The 17,975-nt window shown below is 49.1% G+C and overlaps 1 protein-coding gene across 2 annotated transcripts; it reads left to right on the forward strand.

The window, feature by feature from the left end:
• The first annotated feature begins 762 nt into the window (after positions 1-762).
• On the forward strand, positions 763-4,554 carry GPR83 (G protein-coupled receptor 83). Of its 2 annotated transcripts, XM_035542568.2 has the most exons (4): positions 763-1,756; positions 2,052-2,177; positions 2,425-2,558; positions 3,325-4,554. In XM_035542568.2, exons 1-4 carry the CDS (start codon positions 1,370-1,372, stop codon positions 3,947-3,949), a joined length of 1,272 nt encoding a protein of 423 aa, XP_035398461.1. In that variant the 5' UTR covers positions 763-1,369; the 3' UTR covers positions 3,950-4,554. The 2 variants fall into 2 exon arrangements, with proteins under 2 accessions (XP_035398461.1, XP_035398462.1); XM_035542569.2 differs by lacking the exon at positions 2,052-2,177.
• The last annotated feature ends 13,421 nt before the right edge of the window (positions 4,555-17,975 follow it).

The following is a 17,975-nucleotide window of genomic DNA, read 5'->3' on the forward strand; positions in this document are numbered from 1 at the left end:
CTACTTGTTTGTGGGCAGGGGGAGCATTGGGATAGGAAACGGCTGTCTGCAGAAAGAAAGGCAGGAGGAAACCGAGCTATTCCTCAGAAGTCCTGAGTCCTTGTGCAGAGGCCAGTAGCACTGAAAAGGAGGGGATCTTCTGGAGGAGACCTGGGAGAGGAAGAGAGGTGCGTGCCACCTGGCTTTCCGTTCAAGTCCGAAACCCTTCAGGATACTGCCCCGCTCCACTCTCAGCCACTTCCCAAGACCTTCGTGTCGCGTTGTGAGAGAATTTGTATTTTCCCGGCAGCATCAGATCGAGGGGCATCTTAGTTGGCCACCACCTTCAGCACTCTGCTACGGGTGGGTATTTCTGAGCGGGACAAATGCTGAAAGAGCTCCTCCTGGACAGCTTTGGGGAAGTGACTGATACTGGCAGCGGCTTGCAGGGGAGCTCTGTGGATGGGATGTGGCACCTGCCCGGCAGCGTTGGCCTCCTGAGGGATGGTGAGGAGAAAACCACCTGAACTGTGGGATCCTGGGCTGTAAATGAATGCCTAAGTAAAGCCTCGTATGTACAAAACCTGCTCTGGCCGGGGTTTTTTGGCACCACCCGAGCAGATCTGTCCCCAGCCCTCCCTTTTCAGCGTGCCAGCTCTGGCAGGGCAGGTTTGTAATCCCCGAAGCCTTAAACCAGGGAAAACTTAGGGCAATGGGGTAGCACCTTGCACACGTGTATTTTCACTGGCATGGATGCGCGTGCTTCTCTGTGGTGCTCAGGGCTTATTCCTTTGGCCAAGAGGAAATCCCTGCCAAGGGATTTAAATATTTCCCTCTGAGGGGAAAAAAGCCTTTGGAAAAATGCTGTGAGTACAGTAAAAGCAGTGCACATACGCAGATTTTCTATGCTCTGTGCTCATTTGTGACTGTTGAGCTGTGACATAGGCTGAAACTCGCCTGTCGGTCCTTTAAAGCTGAACTTCACTTTGAAACGAGTCCTGGAAGACAGCAGGGCTGCTGCGCACATCGCTGTTCATAAACAGCACCGGATTAGCATGAGTGGGGCTGCCTGTAGAGAAAAAGGCTGCTGAGGACCGAAGAGACAGGTTTTGCCTTTCATGCAGAGTGCAGGCGTCTTTGTCTTGGAGTAACGCCCGGGGGGGGTGTAATCGCGTGGAAAAGCAGCGCGTCAGAGCCGGGGCGATGCTACGCAGCCCGGTGGGCAGGCATGCTGGCTGCGAGCTTGTGTAAGAGCACGGAGCCTGCCGGAGCAGCAAAAGTAGCGAGGAGCCGAGCGGGAGAGGAGCCCCAGTGCATGGCCAGCCTCCCCGCCACGGCACGAGCTGCAAACGGGTGAGATCCCAGGCAGCACGCAGCATCGTCGTCGGGGATGTTGTCCCTTTTCATCTGTTTCTCCCTCCCCTACTTTGTTAACGCCTTCACGACCTCGGGAAAGTTGCCCCTCAACAGAAGCCTTGAGGAGTCTCTGGGAATCCCGACCGCCTCGGGTTCGTTTTCCTGGGATAACGACACGCTGGCGGGCTGGCAGACCTTCGTGGGCAGGAGCCGGCACAGGACGGACTCACAGCACGTGGCGGCGAAAGCCCTGCTCGTCGCGGCGTACTCCGTCATCATCGTCATCTCCCTCTTCGGCAACGTCCTCGTCTGCCACGTCGGCGTCAAGAGCAGACGCCTGCGGTCCGCCACCAGCTTGTTCATCGTCAATTTGGCCGTGGCCGACATCATGATCATGCTTCTCAACGCCCCTTTCACGCTGGTAAGGCGGGGGCAGAGGCTTCCCTCCGGTCCTTCTCCGGGGGAGGGATGCGGCAGCAGCGGGGACAGGAGGCAGCTGGAGCGATTGCCATCACTTTGGTAGCTTCAGTAATCTGAAATTTACCTGAGGTGGAAAGAACCTGCTGGTTTTAAAACGTCTTTTGCACAGCAGAAGTCATTCTGTGCCAGAGGTGGCTCGGTGGCTCAGATATACACATGCATATATCTGATATATATCATATATATATATAAGCATGTGGGGGTGTGCATGACTGCTAATGGCATTCTGGTTCCAGGCTCGCTTTGTGAACAGTACGTGGATATTCGGGAAGGGGATGTGCCACGTCAGTCGGTTTGCCCAGTACTGCTCCCTCCACGTCTCTGCCTTGACCCTCACAGCCATTGCCGTGGACAGGCACCAGGTGAGAGCCCGCTGAGGCAGGCGGACGGAAAGGGTAGGACCAGGATCTGCCTTTACCCATTTCAGTGAAAATTAGTTCAGGCTTTCACGCACAGCTTGCAGTCAGTGGGAGCTGGGTGAGGACAGCACAGTTTGCATGCTCAATTTCCGTGTCTAGTAATAGGCATGAGGCTAGAAGTTAATACGGAAAAATGATACAATTATTCCCTGAAATGGCATAAGCCTGAATATTGGTTTATTTCGAACAGGTTATCATGCACCCTCTGAAACCTCGCATATCTACTGCAAAAGGTGTTATCTACATCTCTGTAATTTGGGTCATGGCGGCTTGTTTTTCCCTCCCACACGCTATCTACCAAAAACTCTTTACCTTTGAATACAGGTAAGGATGTCCTTTGCTTTTCCTCTGAAGTTTCATTAAATGCCAAGTTCCCAGTGGTCACACTGGCATCTTCTACTGAAAGCCCTGAGCTCATGTTGAAGTCACCAAGGTACAGATCTAGTCTGTAATTTACATCAGTTTCCTTTTGCAGTGGTTAATATCCTCTTCTCATTTTTATACATATATTTTAATCTTCATTCTGTCGCACTCATCCTATAAAATAGGGTACAAAGGTAGAGGATCTGGCCTGGACGTTCTATTTCTCTACACTGGCATTTTACACGATGTACCAATCTGTTTGGGCAGACCAGGAATGAGGGAAAACTTAACAGGTTTTAATCGACTCCTGAGCCCTGGGAAAGGGACAGCCTCGGCTGCTTGTTCTGTAAAATGCCGTTGTGAGCAGAGGTATTTGTAAAGTGGTTTAAGCAGTCCTTTATATGAGCAGAGTCTGTGTTTCTGTTCACCACAGGAAAGAGCTTCAGTGCAGCTGGAAATCTTGTAATTAATGAAATTCATTAAATTACCATAATGTCATGGATGCCCATGAGTAATTATCACCGCGCTGCTTGCCGGCTGCACCATGGCTCAAATCCTTGGACAACAGAGCTCTGCTTAGCACTGACAAATGTGCATAAACGAAGGGTCTGCCCGCAAAGTCTGCTGTGTGAGCCCTCTCCCTCCTAGCTCCTTGTTATTGAGGTACCTCTCCTGCTGTTCCTGGCTCTACGCACTCATCTCCTGCCCTGTATTTTCCTCCTTGCAGTGAGGAAGTTACCCGGTGCCTGTGTCTCCCGGATTTCCCTGAGCCAGCTGACCTCTTTTGGAAGTACCTCGACCTGACCACCTTCATTTTGCTCTACGTCCTGCCCCTGGTGATCATCTCGGCTGCCTACGTGACGGTGGCCAAGAAGCTCTGGCTGCGCAACGCCATCGGAGATGTCACCACCGAGCAGTACTTTGCCCTTCGCAGGAAGAACAAGAAGACTATAAAGATGCTGATGCTCGTGGTCGTCCTCTTTGCAGTCTGCTGGTTTCCCTTAAACTGCTACGTCGTCCTCCTCTCCAGCCAGACCATCCGCACCAACAACGCCCTCTACTTCGCCTTTCACTGGCTTGCGATGAGCAGCACCTGCTACAACCCGTTCATCTACTGCTGGCTCAACGACAGTTTCCGATCGGAGCTGAAGGCTTTGCTCAACATCTGCAGAAAACCTCCAGGCCCCGCAGAACAGAGGCTTCCTTCCGCGCTCCCTTCCTACCGGCTGGCTTGGCCAGAAAACGGCACCTTCAGGAGGTTGCAGGCCTCTCACGTCCTGCCCTCGGCCTCCAACATCCCGTCAGGAAAGACAGACATCTCTGCAGTGGAGCCGATAGTAGCCGTGAGCTAAACAGTGGCCCTGGGGCATTGAGAAGGACCTCACTTAATTTTGGCTGGAGCTAGGAAAGTGGGAAGGTGTGGGGCCCTGGCCTGCGTGGTGGCAGTGGCAGCACCAAGCCTGGCTGTGTGAGAGGCAGCATGAAGAAGCTGCATCTTTGATGCTGGCTGATGGTAAGAATATGGAGCCCTGGAAGGGAAGGAAGGAAACGCTTGCTGGGAAGGAGCTCTCTTTTTGTCTTGGTCACGTTGACTTCAGATCTGGTGGTAGGGAGGGATTCTTTGCATGTACACCGCTGTTACCTGCATGACTGAGTCTTTTTACCGCTGGGGTGGTGTGTGTATTTTGCTGGTATTTAAATGCTAAAGCAACAGCCTGATCACATCGAGCCTCCCTCCCCGTTATCTCTTGGTAGCACCGCAGAAATGGCAGATGTAGACCGTAGGCCGCTGGCTTAAGTCCAGTGCACTTGGGTGGGAGACATCTCTTCCTAAAGGGGCCTGATGGGTCAAGGTCAGCTCAGTATGAGTAAACAAGTACATCTTAAAAATCCATTTTTTGGTGGAAATACCTTCCGAGAGGTGGAGGGCTAGACAGCCACTGAAAATTAGAGTGGTCTTTTGCATCACAGATGCTTTCTCTAAGGTAGCACTGGTGAAAAATCGATGCTTATTCTTTGTGTAAGTAGATGGCAAACACCAACCTGTTAGCATCTTTTGCCAGTGCTAAATCACACAGAATTTTACCTTCATAAAATAGTCATGAATATTCATAAAGCTTCTAAATTCTTCAGGTAGAGAGCTAAATCCTAAAAAAAAAAAAACATTGAGAAACATGGATTTACCATCCACAGAGCATCGATGATTAATCGCTTAATCTGAGTTGGGATTTGGACCTTTTGATCAGAGCATCCCTGTGTTGTTCTCAAGTGGTAGCTAAAGGATCCCACAGTTTGACTTTTTAATTTGTCTTTGAATGTCGCTCCCTTATCCTGTAAAGCACCCGTGGACTTCTCAGATCAGACGTTTGGGACATTTTATCTTAGCTCAGACGTTAGCTCTTTGGAATCAGTTCATAAATAAACTGCTTTGATGATATCTGTGATAGCAAGTAATAAAAGAAGAGCACTTCTTCGTGAGATTTCCATTGGTCAATGCACAATTTTAGTGCATTTAAAGATGAGTGAGATATGTTCTTCATGGGATGGCTGTTAAGAAATTGATGTGACTGCAGCTGTCTGGAGTATTTTGTAGAACTTAGTGTTCTTAACAGAAAAATATCTGGTTCTGAATAAGGAAAAAAAAAGGGGGGCGGGGGGGAGGGCATTCCAAAAGCTGTACCTTGTATTACACAGGGAAGCAATAACTTTTCCTGTGCTGTGGAAATTAGCTTGAATGTCACACCAGGGTGCCACATTCCACATTCAACTTGCAGCAGCCAGCAGAGAAGTGAGAAAAATCTTCTTTTTATAAATGGGAAGAAAAATAAAAAGAGAGGAAAAAAACCCACCTCTTTTTCCTAATGTCCTGTAATAAACTTATTCTGAAATCATTTTAAGTCTTGTGCAGGTTTTTTTGCACCCGAGCACGTAAGGAGACTGCAGTGCCCGCCCCACCTTGCAGCCAGCCCGTCCCTGCACGCCTCGCTTCTCCTTGTCCCCCTGCTTTTCCTTTCACAAGGCAGTATCAGTCTCTCGCTTTTAATCCCACGTTGTTTTCCTACCCTTTATCAAGGCTCCATGAGTCAGAGTGCTTTGTGTCACTGATGGGCAGAATCAAAGTTTTCTCCTGCCTGCTTTGAGCCCTGAAGCCAAGACCCATCCACTCCCCTAGTGCCTGCAACGTGAGGCCCCAGCTGTGCAGGGCCCATCGGCCACACTCCCCGGTCTGGGGACAGCAGCTCCCCTCTGTTTTCCAACACATAAACCTTCTGGACTGCTGGCTGCCTGAAAATCTGATAGTATGCACTTGAAAGAGAGAAGCAGTGATGAGCTATTTTCAAAACTGGCGTAACCTCAGCCATGTTCTGCAAATCCGACCCCTTCCCCGATCGCAGTGCCTCAGCTGCGAGAGACGGAATCGACACAAAGGTCTTTTCATTAAATAATAAATTATATCATCCTGCAGAATCAAGGGTGACCTTTCGCAAAGCACGCACACCTCTGACTTGGAGCACCGTTTTTTATACACAGCTAACTTGTGAAACTCTCTCTGTCTACTTCTGATTGTTTTAGCTGCCTAGCTTATCTCTATTGACCCTGAGCATTACAGAGGACCAGTGGGAGGGTGGATACCAAATCCTGCATTTCCATGCGTTTACATTTTGATGGGTGTGTTTTTAATATGTTAATGACCCTTAATTAGCAAAAGGTTACCATGGGTCGGTCTGGAATCTCCCTTCGGCTGTTTTCCTCCCTGTTTTCTAACTTGCATCCCTTATCTACCTTGCTTCTGCTAGCTTGAGGCTACCAGTCTCCCTGTTTTCTTCAGGGTTTCCTTCTTTTCTTCAGTTTAAGATTACAACGGAACACTGCAGAGCCTAAACCTGGAGAGACAAGCACCCAGTGTGTGGGCCTGGCTCCTATTGGGCTTGCTGGGTGTGCTGGCAGCTCCTCCTGAGGGACCTTTTGCTGTGAGAGGGGTTGCAGGTTAATAGTCTTCATGGTCTAGTGGGGTGATATTGGTGGTAGGGGGATGGTTGGACCAGATGATCTTGAAGGTCTCTTCCAACCTTAATGATCTATGATTCCAGGATCAGGGCCGATGAAACAGGCCAGCAGCAGAGGTGAGCCTCAAGTGGTGCTCTGCCAACCCAGTGCTTCAGCACAGCTTTGCCACACCAGAACTATTTGGAATGAGCTATGATTTACGGCACTGTTCTTTCCTTCCCTGTCAGTAAACGTGACGGTGCTGTTTTCAAGTACATCCACGTGTTAGATTCTGCAGGCACATCCTTGTAGTGTGGCTTTGTGCGGGACCAGGGGCTCGTGGTCCGACCTCAGTAACATGTGCTTTCTGAAGCTGAAGGCAACCTTTCGACATCTTAAGATTCACCTTCTGTAGGTGCAGTTAACACATTTGAACAACTGCAAGTGCTTGCCATAACTCCAGCAGCCACGTCCTCCAATGCCCAGCCACGGTGGTGGCTCTGAGCAGGGCTCCCGCAGTTACAGCTCAGATCCCGAGAGGAAAACCTTCCTCCTCCAAGCTCTGCCCGTGCCCTGCTGGATCTGGGCACAGAGGGGCTGTAAGAAGTACTGAAGCAGGTGTAGTTACAAAGGCTGGGAGGGATGGACCTGGTAAAAAGAAAAGAGCAATGAGCATCAACGGCCAGTGAACCTGAACAGCCTGATCTAGGCCTGAACTGGTGCTCAGCGTCCAGTAGACAAGTTTTTGGGAGAACAGGACAGAAGCAGGCAGGAGGACAACAAGCTCATGGCTAAAGCACTAGAAAAGGTTTCCTTGAAAACTGTACGTAATACACAGTGCTACAATGTGCTCTGCGTGGCATGGGGTAATTTCTGATGAGCATTTCCTAATCAACTCTTCTTCATTTTCTTCATATCTGATTTGGGATCCTGGATGAACGTTTTGCATTCACTGGTGCTGCTGAAAACAGCAGGGGTTGTGTTCTGAGCAAGCAAAGTGCAGCAGGATGAAAAGTATTCCAAAAACATCACGTCCTGGGCAATTTAAATTGGGCATCCAGGCTTCATGGGTATTTTTTCACCCTGCCTCAGCTCTGTTGCAGACCAGAGGGTATTCTAAGGTGAGAAAAGTCACTGGTGCTTACACAGCATTCAGGTGCCCTCTGGGTGAGTGTGAAGGGACAGTCTGAGTGATGAGAAGATATATGTTTATGCACAGGGTGGAGAGTCTTTTGTTTTCTCCTTTGTTTATGTTTGTCTGCTGCAGCTATACTTTTTCTGCTACGTTTTGATTTTTGTTAAGGTGCAGTGCTTTGAAGCCATCGCAGAGGTGGTTTGGTAGCTGCCCTTTGCAAGATGGCAAGGACAAGCCTGGGAGATTTTGGTGTGAGAAAGGGTTGGTTGCTCTGGAGCACAGTGAGAATCACACTCTCAGGAGGCTCTTCTTTTCCCCCAGGGAATGTAAAGCATCAGAGCATAGCCTGAGGTCATTTCACTTTATCTGACTTGCAAATTGCTTTTTCCCAGCCCCACAGACACATCCACATGCTCAGCAGCACCAAGAGCTGTGTGTCCAGGTGGCCTGGCCAGGCTCACCCCTGTGTGACACAGCTCAAGGGATGCTGGCCACCCCCTCCTCACTACACCTCTTGGGTTCCTTTTGGTTGGCAATGAAGTAGGTTTCGGACAGATGTTTTTTCATCTTTAGGAATCAACATTTATTATTGCTACCTTTTCCCTGGGTACCCTGCCTACTTCTGCTTCTGTAAATCTTAGACAAGGTCACTGCCTGCTGGCGTTGTTCCCTCATTTTCATTTCTTTATAGCTGCAGGCTGCACTGCTGTCGGGGTGAAGGCACAGGAATGGTTCATGTCACCCTATGGCTGTCCTCCTGCGGCCATCACACCACAGGTCATCTGCTGCCAGCTCACCTGTGCTGGGGACACATCAGAGCACAGCTCTCTGGCCCCGAGGTAAATTGTGGGCTCCCCAGAGCTCACCGGTCTGACTACTGTCAGTCCTGTCCTTGGTTATTGATAGAGGTCTTCTTTTTAACCCTGGCTCTGTCCTTTCCTCTGGAGCTTTCGCATGTGTGTTTTCATTCCCACACCATCCATCTCCATCCCAATATTTGCATTACAAATCTCTACTGCCTCTCATCGCCAAAGTTGTTTTAAGATGCACAGCGCCAGCACCCAGGCCATGTACGTGGCTGACCACATCAACCAAGCCTTGGAAAAGTCCCCGAGGAAGCCCCTCTGCCCCTGGCACACACTGCCCACTGCAGAGGGGCATCTGCTGGGCAATAAGGTGCACACAGGGCATGGAGCTGGTTGCAGAAGGACCACACAGCCCAACTGCAGTTCTGTGGAAAAACAAAACACGATCTTGTAATTAGAGAATGCATCGTCTGGCCTATGAATAAGGGAGCTCGATTAAGGGCACATTAATGCTGGCGTCTCCAAAACTTTGAGTGGTTAGCTCTGCAGTTTTCATGGTTTTAACACAGTGCTGTGATATTTGTATTCAAAAGTGAAATTATTTTTATTAACAATACTGTTTTAATCTTTTTTTTGCTTTCCTTGAAAAATATTGTAGGACAGCTGGCCTATGAAAATTAACTTACAAGTTCTATGAATTCATGAATTTTAATTCTCCGTTTCTAACAATATTCTATTAATTTCTTCCACAAGGAATTAGACAGAGACCTTGAAAGGGAACAAAGATGATGCCAGGCTGTGTCTGGCAGCTTGTGCTATTCTGAGCGGCACTCAGGGGAGAACAAATCCTTGAAGCCTTTCTTGCACTTGTTGATGTCAGATGAGGTTTTTCCCTGTCAGCTCTCATTCCCTCCCTCCCCCGTCCCTCTCTCCCTTTGTCGTCCCTTCCTTAAGGTGATGAAGAGGAATGTCTGCTGGATGGGAAGGGGCGTCAGGGCAAAATCTATTCGGCCCCTTTGCACTGAGAAAAGACAGAGCATGTCTTGGATTGCTGCTTGTCCAGCCTCTTTTAAAAAAAAGTCTGCTGAAAGGAGTTCCGCATCCATCCTGGTACAGATGAGAGGTGCATCAGCACCAGGGTGTCACGACTCCAGATGACAGAAAAATAACTGAAGGGCTGCACCACTGCTGAAACCATGGCATCTGAGAAGTTCTTGTGTCCCATTAGTGCTCCCCTGCTCCATCCCTGCCTCCACCTAAAGCTAGCCTCAGTGCTGTGAAGGTAGCACGTCCCTCACGCCAGGGCTTTCCAGATTTGTGGTTAAGCTTTTTTTAGGCATTTATGCCAACTCGACACTTTTGCACATGAATTTGATGTCTTCTTTTTCATGTCCTTTTAGAAGAGTAGTCTCACTAGTTTTATTTAGAGAACACTTTTCTTACTTCTTCCCCCTCTCTTCTACAAAAATCAGAGTTCTTCCATCTTTCCCTCACAGGTGCCATTTTCCAAGCCTCTCAATTTGTGCACACATTTTTCCTGAAAACTGATGCCTGAAACAGACCATTCCAGGTACTCCACGGCCCCTTCCAAGTAGGACAGGAAGGCCATCTCCCATGCCTTACATCTGGCGTTCCTATTACGGCATTCCAGAGGGATGGGGGGATTTGGAAGGGGTAGTTGGGTTTTTGTTACTGCAAAACCATCAGTGACAATTTGGTGAGTTTAAATCTCAGTAATCCTTTTTTTTTTTTTTTTTCCTAAAATCCTAACGCCTAGCTGATTATTCCATTTGATTTCTCCCTCATAAGAGTAGTTGTTTTGCATTCAGTTTTATTTAATTTCACCTAGTTGGGTTCAGGTCACTTCTCAAATGAGTAGTGCTCAGTAGGACGCCATCTGCTTCAGTACTGAACAGAAGAAGCCTGCAGGGCCCCATTTACAGTGTCTTTCCATCAAATACGTGAATTCAAACCTTCTCCAGACTCTTCATCACAGTATTTGACATGCACTTACAATAGTCCCATGGGAAGCAGGCCAGTTCATCCTCAAAGTCTTCAGCAGCAGAGCACAAGCTGCAATCTGACACTACCGTGCTCAGCAGGGAAAATGCACAGCTTGTTTTATTCCACTATGTGGGTTTCTTTGTGACAGAGAAAGTTCTGTTGCAGACAAATTAATGACAAGGACCAGCTCCTCACTGGATGTAAATGGAAGGGGTTTGCTTCACATATGCTTTGCTATTCTGGCCATAATTAGTAATAAACCTGGATGAGAAACTATGGTACAACCATGCTGGGGTGTTGGAGGCTTGGAGAATTTGCAACATAGATTCAGATTTATTTATTTTTTTTATTTCAAAAATCAGCTATGGGCTCGGTAACAGAGGAGAAACTAAACATAAAAATACCATGTGCTGTTTCCCAATACTAGTGTATTACATCTCATAATGCCTAAGTGGTAATATTAATGCTTCATGGACAAAAGTCAAGTCTTATCCAAAGCAAAGCAACAGATGGCTGAAGCAATGTAGCTGCATCTGCCAGAGGCAGGGATATTTTGGGAGTACAGGCAAAACTGACAGTGCAGAGCATACACAAAGCCTCACGCTGTAATACGCACAGGGACGCCAAGACTCCTTGAAGCACCCTGAGAACATCAGCTAAGGAAAAGATTACACATTTCTCCTGCATGACTTGAATATCAGCTTCTGTTGGCATCCTCTCTGACTACAGGGCAGCCCACCCGTTCTCCTGTCACCATGGGATGAATATGTTCCTCTCTCCATTGATGGGAATGAGAAGAGGACAGCTAAAAATATAGTAATTTCCTGGAACTTCAGGAACATTGATGTTATTATCTCATGGGCATTTTCTGAGGGTATCAAGTGCCATCCCCAGTTTCACTGCTCTTACAGGAAAAAATAGCAGGAGCTTCCTGAGACCTGAAAATCACAGTTTCTGATGAGTAGAAACCCCCTGATTTCCTTAGTGAGTGTGTTTAGCCAGCTACTGCTAATAAAAACAAGACTTTTATGTCTGGATCTCCAAGCACTTCACAAATGTTGATCCTCTTGTTTACATTTCTGTACCGCAGACCAGTTACTCAACCCCATCATCCAATTGCCCAGGGAGGTGGTGGTGTCACCGTCCCTGGGGGTGTACAAGGAAAGGTTGGACATGGTGCTGAGGGACGTGGTTTAGTGGGTGACATTGGTGGTAGGGGGGTGGTTGGACCAGATGATCTTGGAGGTCTTTTCCAACCTTAATGATTCTATGATTCTATGTTACACTGATCAGAGGCTAAAGCCTGAGCTGGAAAAGGTCGTGTGGAACATGTGGAAGAAGGTAGATAAGGCTGCAATTTGCAAGGTCCTGCAATTTTGCCACCTAACCTAACCCATAAAAGTGGCCTAAAAGAAAGCTGGAGAGGGACTCTATCAGGGATTGCAGTGATGGAACAAGGAATAATGGCTTTGAACAAATGGAGGGGAGATTTAGATCAGATGTGACGTGAGGAAGAAATTCTTCACTCAGAGTACAAAGCGCACATGGGAATTAGGGCTGAATATGCACCTTGCTTCTGTTCTTTTCCATGAAGAATATAATGAAATTACCTGAAAAAACAGTGTTAAAAATAAACCCAGGGCACAGGATGGGAGGTGGAGGGCAGTCCCTGTGGCCGGGGGGCAGCCTTTCTCTCTGGCAAACCAAATGGCCCCGGGGAGCCAGCCCCACAAAAGGGGCCCTCAGCCCCCCCAGCCTTCCTCCTCCTTCCATGTGAGGGCATCTTCCAGGCCGCTCCCAACACAGCCACCTTTGGCCACGCGTGGGCCACTCCATCGCAGAGGCTTGCTGAGGTCACAGTGGCCACCACTGCCCCGCCTTTTCTCTGGGCCCTATAAAACAGGACCCCTGCAGCTGGCCCACCATTCGCTGAGCTTCTAGGCACTCTGACAGCCGGCTTGTGCGGCAGGAAGAAGAGCCGAAGCAACAAGGCGAGCAGCAGGCCTCCTCGGTGTGAGAGGACAGCAATGCAGTCCAAGGAAGCACCGAGAAGGAGTGCACCTAACAAGGAGATGTGTCATGGGCAGAGGAATAGTGCTTGCGGCACAAGAGACACCAGTGCCCGAGGGACCTGTGGCGCGCAGCCCACAGACACATACAGACGGTACCACTGGCACCGCAACGATGTGGGGAACAGGCCGCCCCCTCAGCCATACAGCCACAGGGGGCCTGGGCCTGACCAGTGGCACAATGGTGGCATGGAGCAAAGGCAGGAGCGTCAGGCAGACAGCCGTGGGGAGCAGAGGCATGCCCATAATCCGGAATGCAGCGTGGGACCCAGCCATGGCCATAAAACAGACGGCAGCGTTGGACCCACAAATGAAAATCAACCGGACAGTGGCATGGGACCAAGGTGTGCAACTGGATGACCCCTTGGTGCGGCACCCTGGCCTGAAAACATGCCAGATGGAAGGCATCCCGTTTGGGCAGTCCCGGGCAAGGACTGGCTTGTCCTTCTGCCAAACACCATGGGGCCCATGGAGGTGGATCCACCAGCTGATGTGGAGGAACCAGTGGAAGTGGATCCACCTCGGCCAGATCAGACTTGCAACTACCCCGGCATGTCTTCGCTCTCTGCCATCAGAGCGCACCAACAGCGTCGCAGCAGGGCCTGGTGAGCTCCCTACTCGTCGTCGCTCAGGCTCCTTCCCAAGCATTAGCTAGGAGCCACCAAACACCACGAACATCCCGCAGGCTTACCTGCAAGATGTCCCAGCAATAAAGAACTCTGTTGCCAATTCTCAGGGGTTGTGTGAGTGCTTCTTTCCCATCTCCCAGCCCTTGTGTGAGAGGTGGCATCCCTTCTGCACAGAGCCTCGAGGAAGAGTACAAGAGAGGACCCAGCTTCCTTCGGGCTGCTGCACTGAGGTGACAGGAGGAGTCCCCAGGGCCACCATGCACCTTTAACATTTGTGAAAATAGACTGAGGGGTGAAAATAGTAGTGTGTAAGCTATTATAGGTGGCTAATTTCTTATCCTAGGAGTGAGTTTCTATATCTGAGTAATTGGCAACGACAGACATGGAGAAGGCTGAGGTACTCAACAACTTCTTTGCCTCCGTCTGCACTGGTAGACGGGCTTCCAAGTCTTTAATTTCCCTGAACCTGTAGATGGAGGCTGGAGGATCAAAGTCCCAACCACTGTAAGTGAAGAGCAGGTTCAAGACCACCTGATGAATCTAAACAGGTACAAGTCCATGGGACCCGATGACATGCATCCCAGGGTCCTGAAGGAACTGGCTGATGCAGGTGCCAAGACTCTCTCCATCATAGTTGAAAAGTCCTGGCAGTCGGGTGATGTCACTGGTGGGCGGAAAAAGGGAAACACCATGCCCCTACTCTTCAACAATTAAAACAAAGATTTGAACAAAGAGCACTACTCTCCAACAATTAAAACAATTAGGAGACATTTCTTCTCAGAAAGAGCAGTCAGGCATTGGAGCGGGTTTGCCTAGGGAGGCGGTCAAGTCACCATCCCTGGGGGTGTTCAAGGAAATCATAGAATCATAGAATATCCGGAGTTGGAAGGGACCCATACGGATCATTGAGTCCAACTCCTGGCACCACACAGGTCTACCCAAAACTTCAGACCATGTGCCTAAGTGCACAGTCCAAATGCTTCTTAAACTCCAACAGGCTTGGTGCAGTGACTACTTCCCTGGGGAGCCTGTTCCAGTGTGCAACCACCCTCTCAGTGAAGAACCTCTACCTGATGTCCAGCCTGAACCTCCCCAGCCTCAGCTTGACACCTTTCCCGCAGGTCCTATTACTGGTGATTCAGGAGAATAGGTCACCTGCCTCTCCACTCCCTCTCGTGAGGAAGCTGTAGACCGTGATGAGGTCTCTGCTCAGCCTCCTCTTTTCCAGGCTGAACAGTCCAAGTGACCTCAGCCACTCCTCATATGTCTTCCCCTCTAGTCCCTTCACCATCTTAGTAGCCAAGGAAAGGTTGGACCTGGGGTACCGGAACATGGTTTAGTGGGTGACATTGGTAGCAGGGTGATGGCTGGACCAGATGATCTTGAAGGTCTTTTCCAAGCATAATGTTTCTGTGATTCTATGATTGTCGAGGGTCTTCAACATTTGCATATTGAAACTCCAAGACGTTTTTTGATGTAGTTTGGATAGAACACGATTAAAACAGTCTGGCTATGTCCTGCATAAATGTCATCAATAGACCACAGTGTGATAGCCTGACATCTTTGCCAGCTAAGAACTGGCATTTTGTGAAAGCAGAGACTCCCCAGCTCACTCTGATTTGCAGGCTGCCTTTGTGCAGTGAAGTTATTGAGACAGGGGCTCATGCTGAGCTCAGCATGAGCTGAACAAAGCTGTACAGCTCCTAGACATGAGCAGATACATCTGCATGGCACTGAGCCACAACCCACGCGTGGACTTTCCAGATGAGTTTCATCTCTGCTTTCTGTACTCATTTGTGTGCTTCAAGCACAGCAATGACACAGCTGTGGACAGGTATTCCCACTGCCATTAGGCTGCAGTGGACTTAGAAGAAGCAACGAGCTCCTACTGCAAGCTGTCAGCTAGAAGAAATGTGTTCCCAGAGCCTCAGAAATGTCTGATACCTCTAATTAGACCAGCCTGGAAACTGTCTCTGGACACGCAGATAAAGCCTTAGAAGAGCAGTTCCCCAGGAGACTGCCTGTTATTCAGGGCTGACTTATTCATAAACCTCTCGAGTGCCGGTGAGCGCAGCCAGCTCCGCTGCTGACGCAGTCTGCCAGCCTTGTAGCAAAGCCACCAAGCTGCAGTGGTTTGCGCCAGCCAAGGCACAGCCACACTGTAACAGCTCTCAGAGGCCTGGCTGGGAGAACTTGTCACAGCCTGGGACAGCTGGTACCTTCCCAAAGCCCCTGTGCCTGGTACATCATGACTCACAGCATCACGGGATGGTTGAGGTCAGAAGGGACCTCTGGGTCCATCTGGTCCAACCCCTGCTCACGCAGGGCCACCCAGAGCAGCTTGCCCAGAACCATGTCCAGATGGCTTTGGAAGACCTCCAAAGAGTGAGACCTTCAAAAGCTGTCTGGACTTGGTCCTAGACAACTCAGAGTTTACTCTCTTGTAGCTTTCTCTCTTATTTCCCCATCTTTCTTTTATCACTGATTCGGGATGAAGACAAAGTTCTGCCCCACATTCCCTGTCCCCTGTTGCCCTGATGTTGAAGCCCAGCAGAAGGCAGCTCCCGCTCCTACCAGGGGCACAACAGAGTGGGTGGATGGAGGACGTGGGGTGGCAGGGGGAGGTGAGACTTTGGCTCTGCTCCTCCAGATGCCCACACTTAGACCCTGTTGACCTCTGGGTTGTGTATTATGCTAAAGTGTAGGACGGCAAAAAGGTCTCTAAGCTAAACCAACAGGTCTGTAGAGTTTGGATTTCAGGCTGTGGGTTGCAGCATCCCCTTGTTTTGCTCACTCACGTATGCCAGTCACTTCACTATTAGATCCTTCCTTGTGCTACTGCTCTGCTTTAAGCACCTTGGATAACATAAAGATTCACTTCATATCACCACTTCTTCAAGAGATTTGACACGTTCTCTGGAGCCTGAGCCAGCTGCTTTGAAGTCTTTGGTTTTAGAGAGAGCAGGTTTGGGCTGTCACTAGAGAAACTGAACCAGGAGGATTCCTTGGTCCACCATTTCTTCTCCTGGGAAATGTGTCCTCCACAGCCTGTCCTCTTGGTTTGCAGGCTTGAAAGGCTTTCTGTGAGTCACGGATAGAGTAAACCTCCCAGCTTCTGCCTGAGGCTCAAAGCATTTTAATGATCCTTAGAGAGGCTGGGATGAATCTGGTCATCACCACAATGTCCTGACCAGAAGAAAAACTGTCTTTATAATATCATAGAATAGAGTAATAGAATTAAGGTTGGAAAAGACCTCTAATATCATCAAGTCCACTGCTAAACCATGTTCTTTACTGCCACCCCCACAAGTCTCTTAAATACCTCCAGGGATGGGAACTCCACCACCTTCCTGGGCAGCCCATTCCAATGCCTAACAACCCTTTTCATGAAGAAATTCCTTCTGACTTCCAGTCTAAACTTCCCCTGGTGCAACTTGAGGCTGTTTCCTCACTTTCTGTCACTTGTCACCTGAGAGAAGAGACCGACACCCTCCTCACTGCAACCTCCTTTCAGGTAGCTGTAGAGAGCAATAAGGTCTCTCTTGAGCCTCCTCTTCTCCAGACTGAACAACCCCACTTCCCTCAGCCGCTCCTCACAGGACTTGTGCTCCAGGCCCTTCACCAGCTTCGTAGCCCTTCTCTGGACATGCTCCAGGGCCTCAGTTTCCTTCTTGTGGTGAGGGACCCAAAGCTGAACACAGTACTTGAGGTGCGGCCTCACCAGTGCTGCGTACAGAAGGATGATCACCTCCCTAGCCCTGCTGGCTGCACTAGTTCTGTTTTGTCTACCAAACAAACACACGGACAGTTTTACTTCCTTCAGATCAGTCTGTCAGCCACCTCTTAGGTGTCTCTTTTCTGCAGGCTGTATTTTGCGTGCAGGGCCGTTCAGGACGACATAGGTTTATCCATCCAGCTCAGTAGCTGAAGGCCTACAAACAGTTCCTGGTTCTGAGGAGTGAACTCCCTCGTTTCCACAGTGTGTAGGGCTAGCTCCATCTAGACGTGTGATGGTACATAGCACTTGACTCTGGACCTCTGAGGATGTCTCTGTGACCCTAAAACATAATTTATATTTCTGTATGCTTTTCAGTTCAAAACACTATAATGTGAGGGGGTTGCCAGAGTAGTTTTCAATAACGTGAAGCTAAGGACAGGTACTGGATGTCCTAGAAGCCTGCCAGCAGGGCCTCTGAAGAGGTAAAACTGATGGGGTGTGTTGGAGGGATGCACAGGTGGTGGGAACCAAGTTGCTATGGTTTCATCCCCACTGCCTTTTGGGAGTAGTTCCTCAAGTGAGGAAGCTTGCCCAAAATTTGCCTTGGAGAAAGCCCATTGGAGCAGTTATTACTGCTAGTATTTTACATCCTACTGTACTTGTATTTTAGTACATTCAATCAAATATGCCATTATGAGGAAAAAAACAGCCAAAATCCATTCTAATGCTTTGATAACATTTCTGTCAGCCATCCAGTTGACTACGATGTGATTGCCTTACACGTGCAATGATGTCCAGAAGATCTCTGCCTCCGCAAGCTATACAGTGTCATCCTTGCCATTATGTTCCTCTAAAAAGAGCACTTCACTTCCCAAATTCTGACTCACACTGAAACCTGCTCAGTTCTTCCCCAGAGCATCTTCTTCCAGAGGAAATCTGAGAGAAATAACTAAAGGGAGAACAGGATTTTGGACAGCCTTAACACCAGCAATTGTGTTTGCAGATATTATAGTCTTGGTGTCTCATCACT

This window comes from Cygnus atratus, chromosome 1, assembly GCF_013377495.2.
Source record: "Cygnus atratus isolate AKBS03 ecotype Queensland, Australia chromosome 1, CAtr_DNAZoo_HiC_assembly, whole genome shotgun sequence".
Lineage (NCBI taxonomy): Eukaryota > Metazoa > Chordata > Aves > Anseriformes > Anatidae > Cygnus > Cygnus atratus.

Coding starts and splice junctions, on each gene's coding strand:
- GPR83 (XM_035542568.2), top strand. CDS start 1,370: ATGTTGTCCCTTTTCATCTGTTTCTCCCTCCCCTACTTTGTTAACGCC. Junction 1,757..2,051: donor TCAACGCCCCTTTCACGCTG/GTAAGGCGGGGG, acceptor TTCTGGTTCCAG/GCTCGCTTTGTGAACAGTAC. Junction 2,178..2,424: donor TTGCCGTGGACAGGCACCAG/GTGAGAGCCCGC, acceptor TATTTCGAACAG/GTTATCATGCACCCTCTGAA.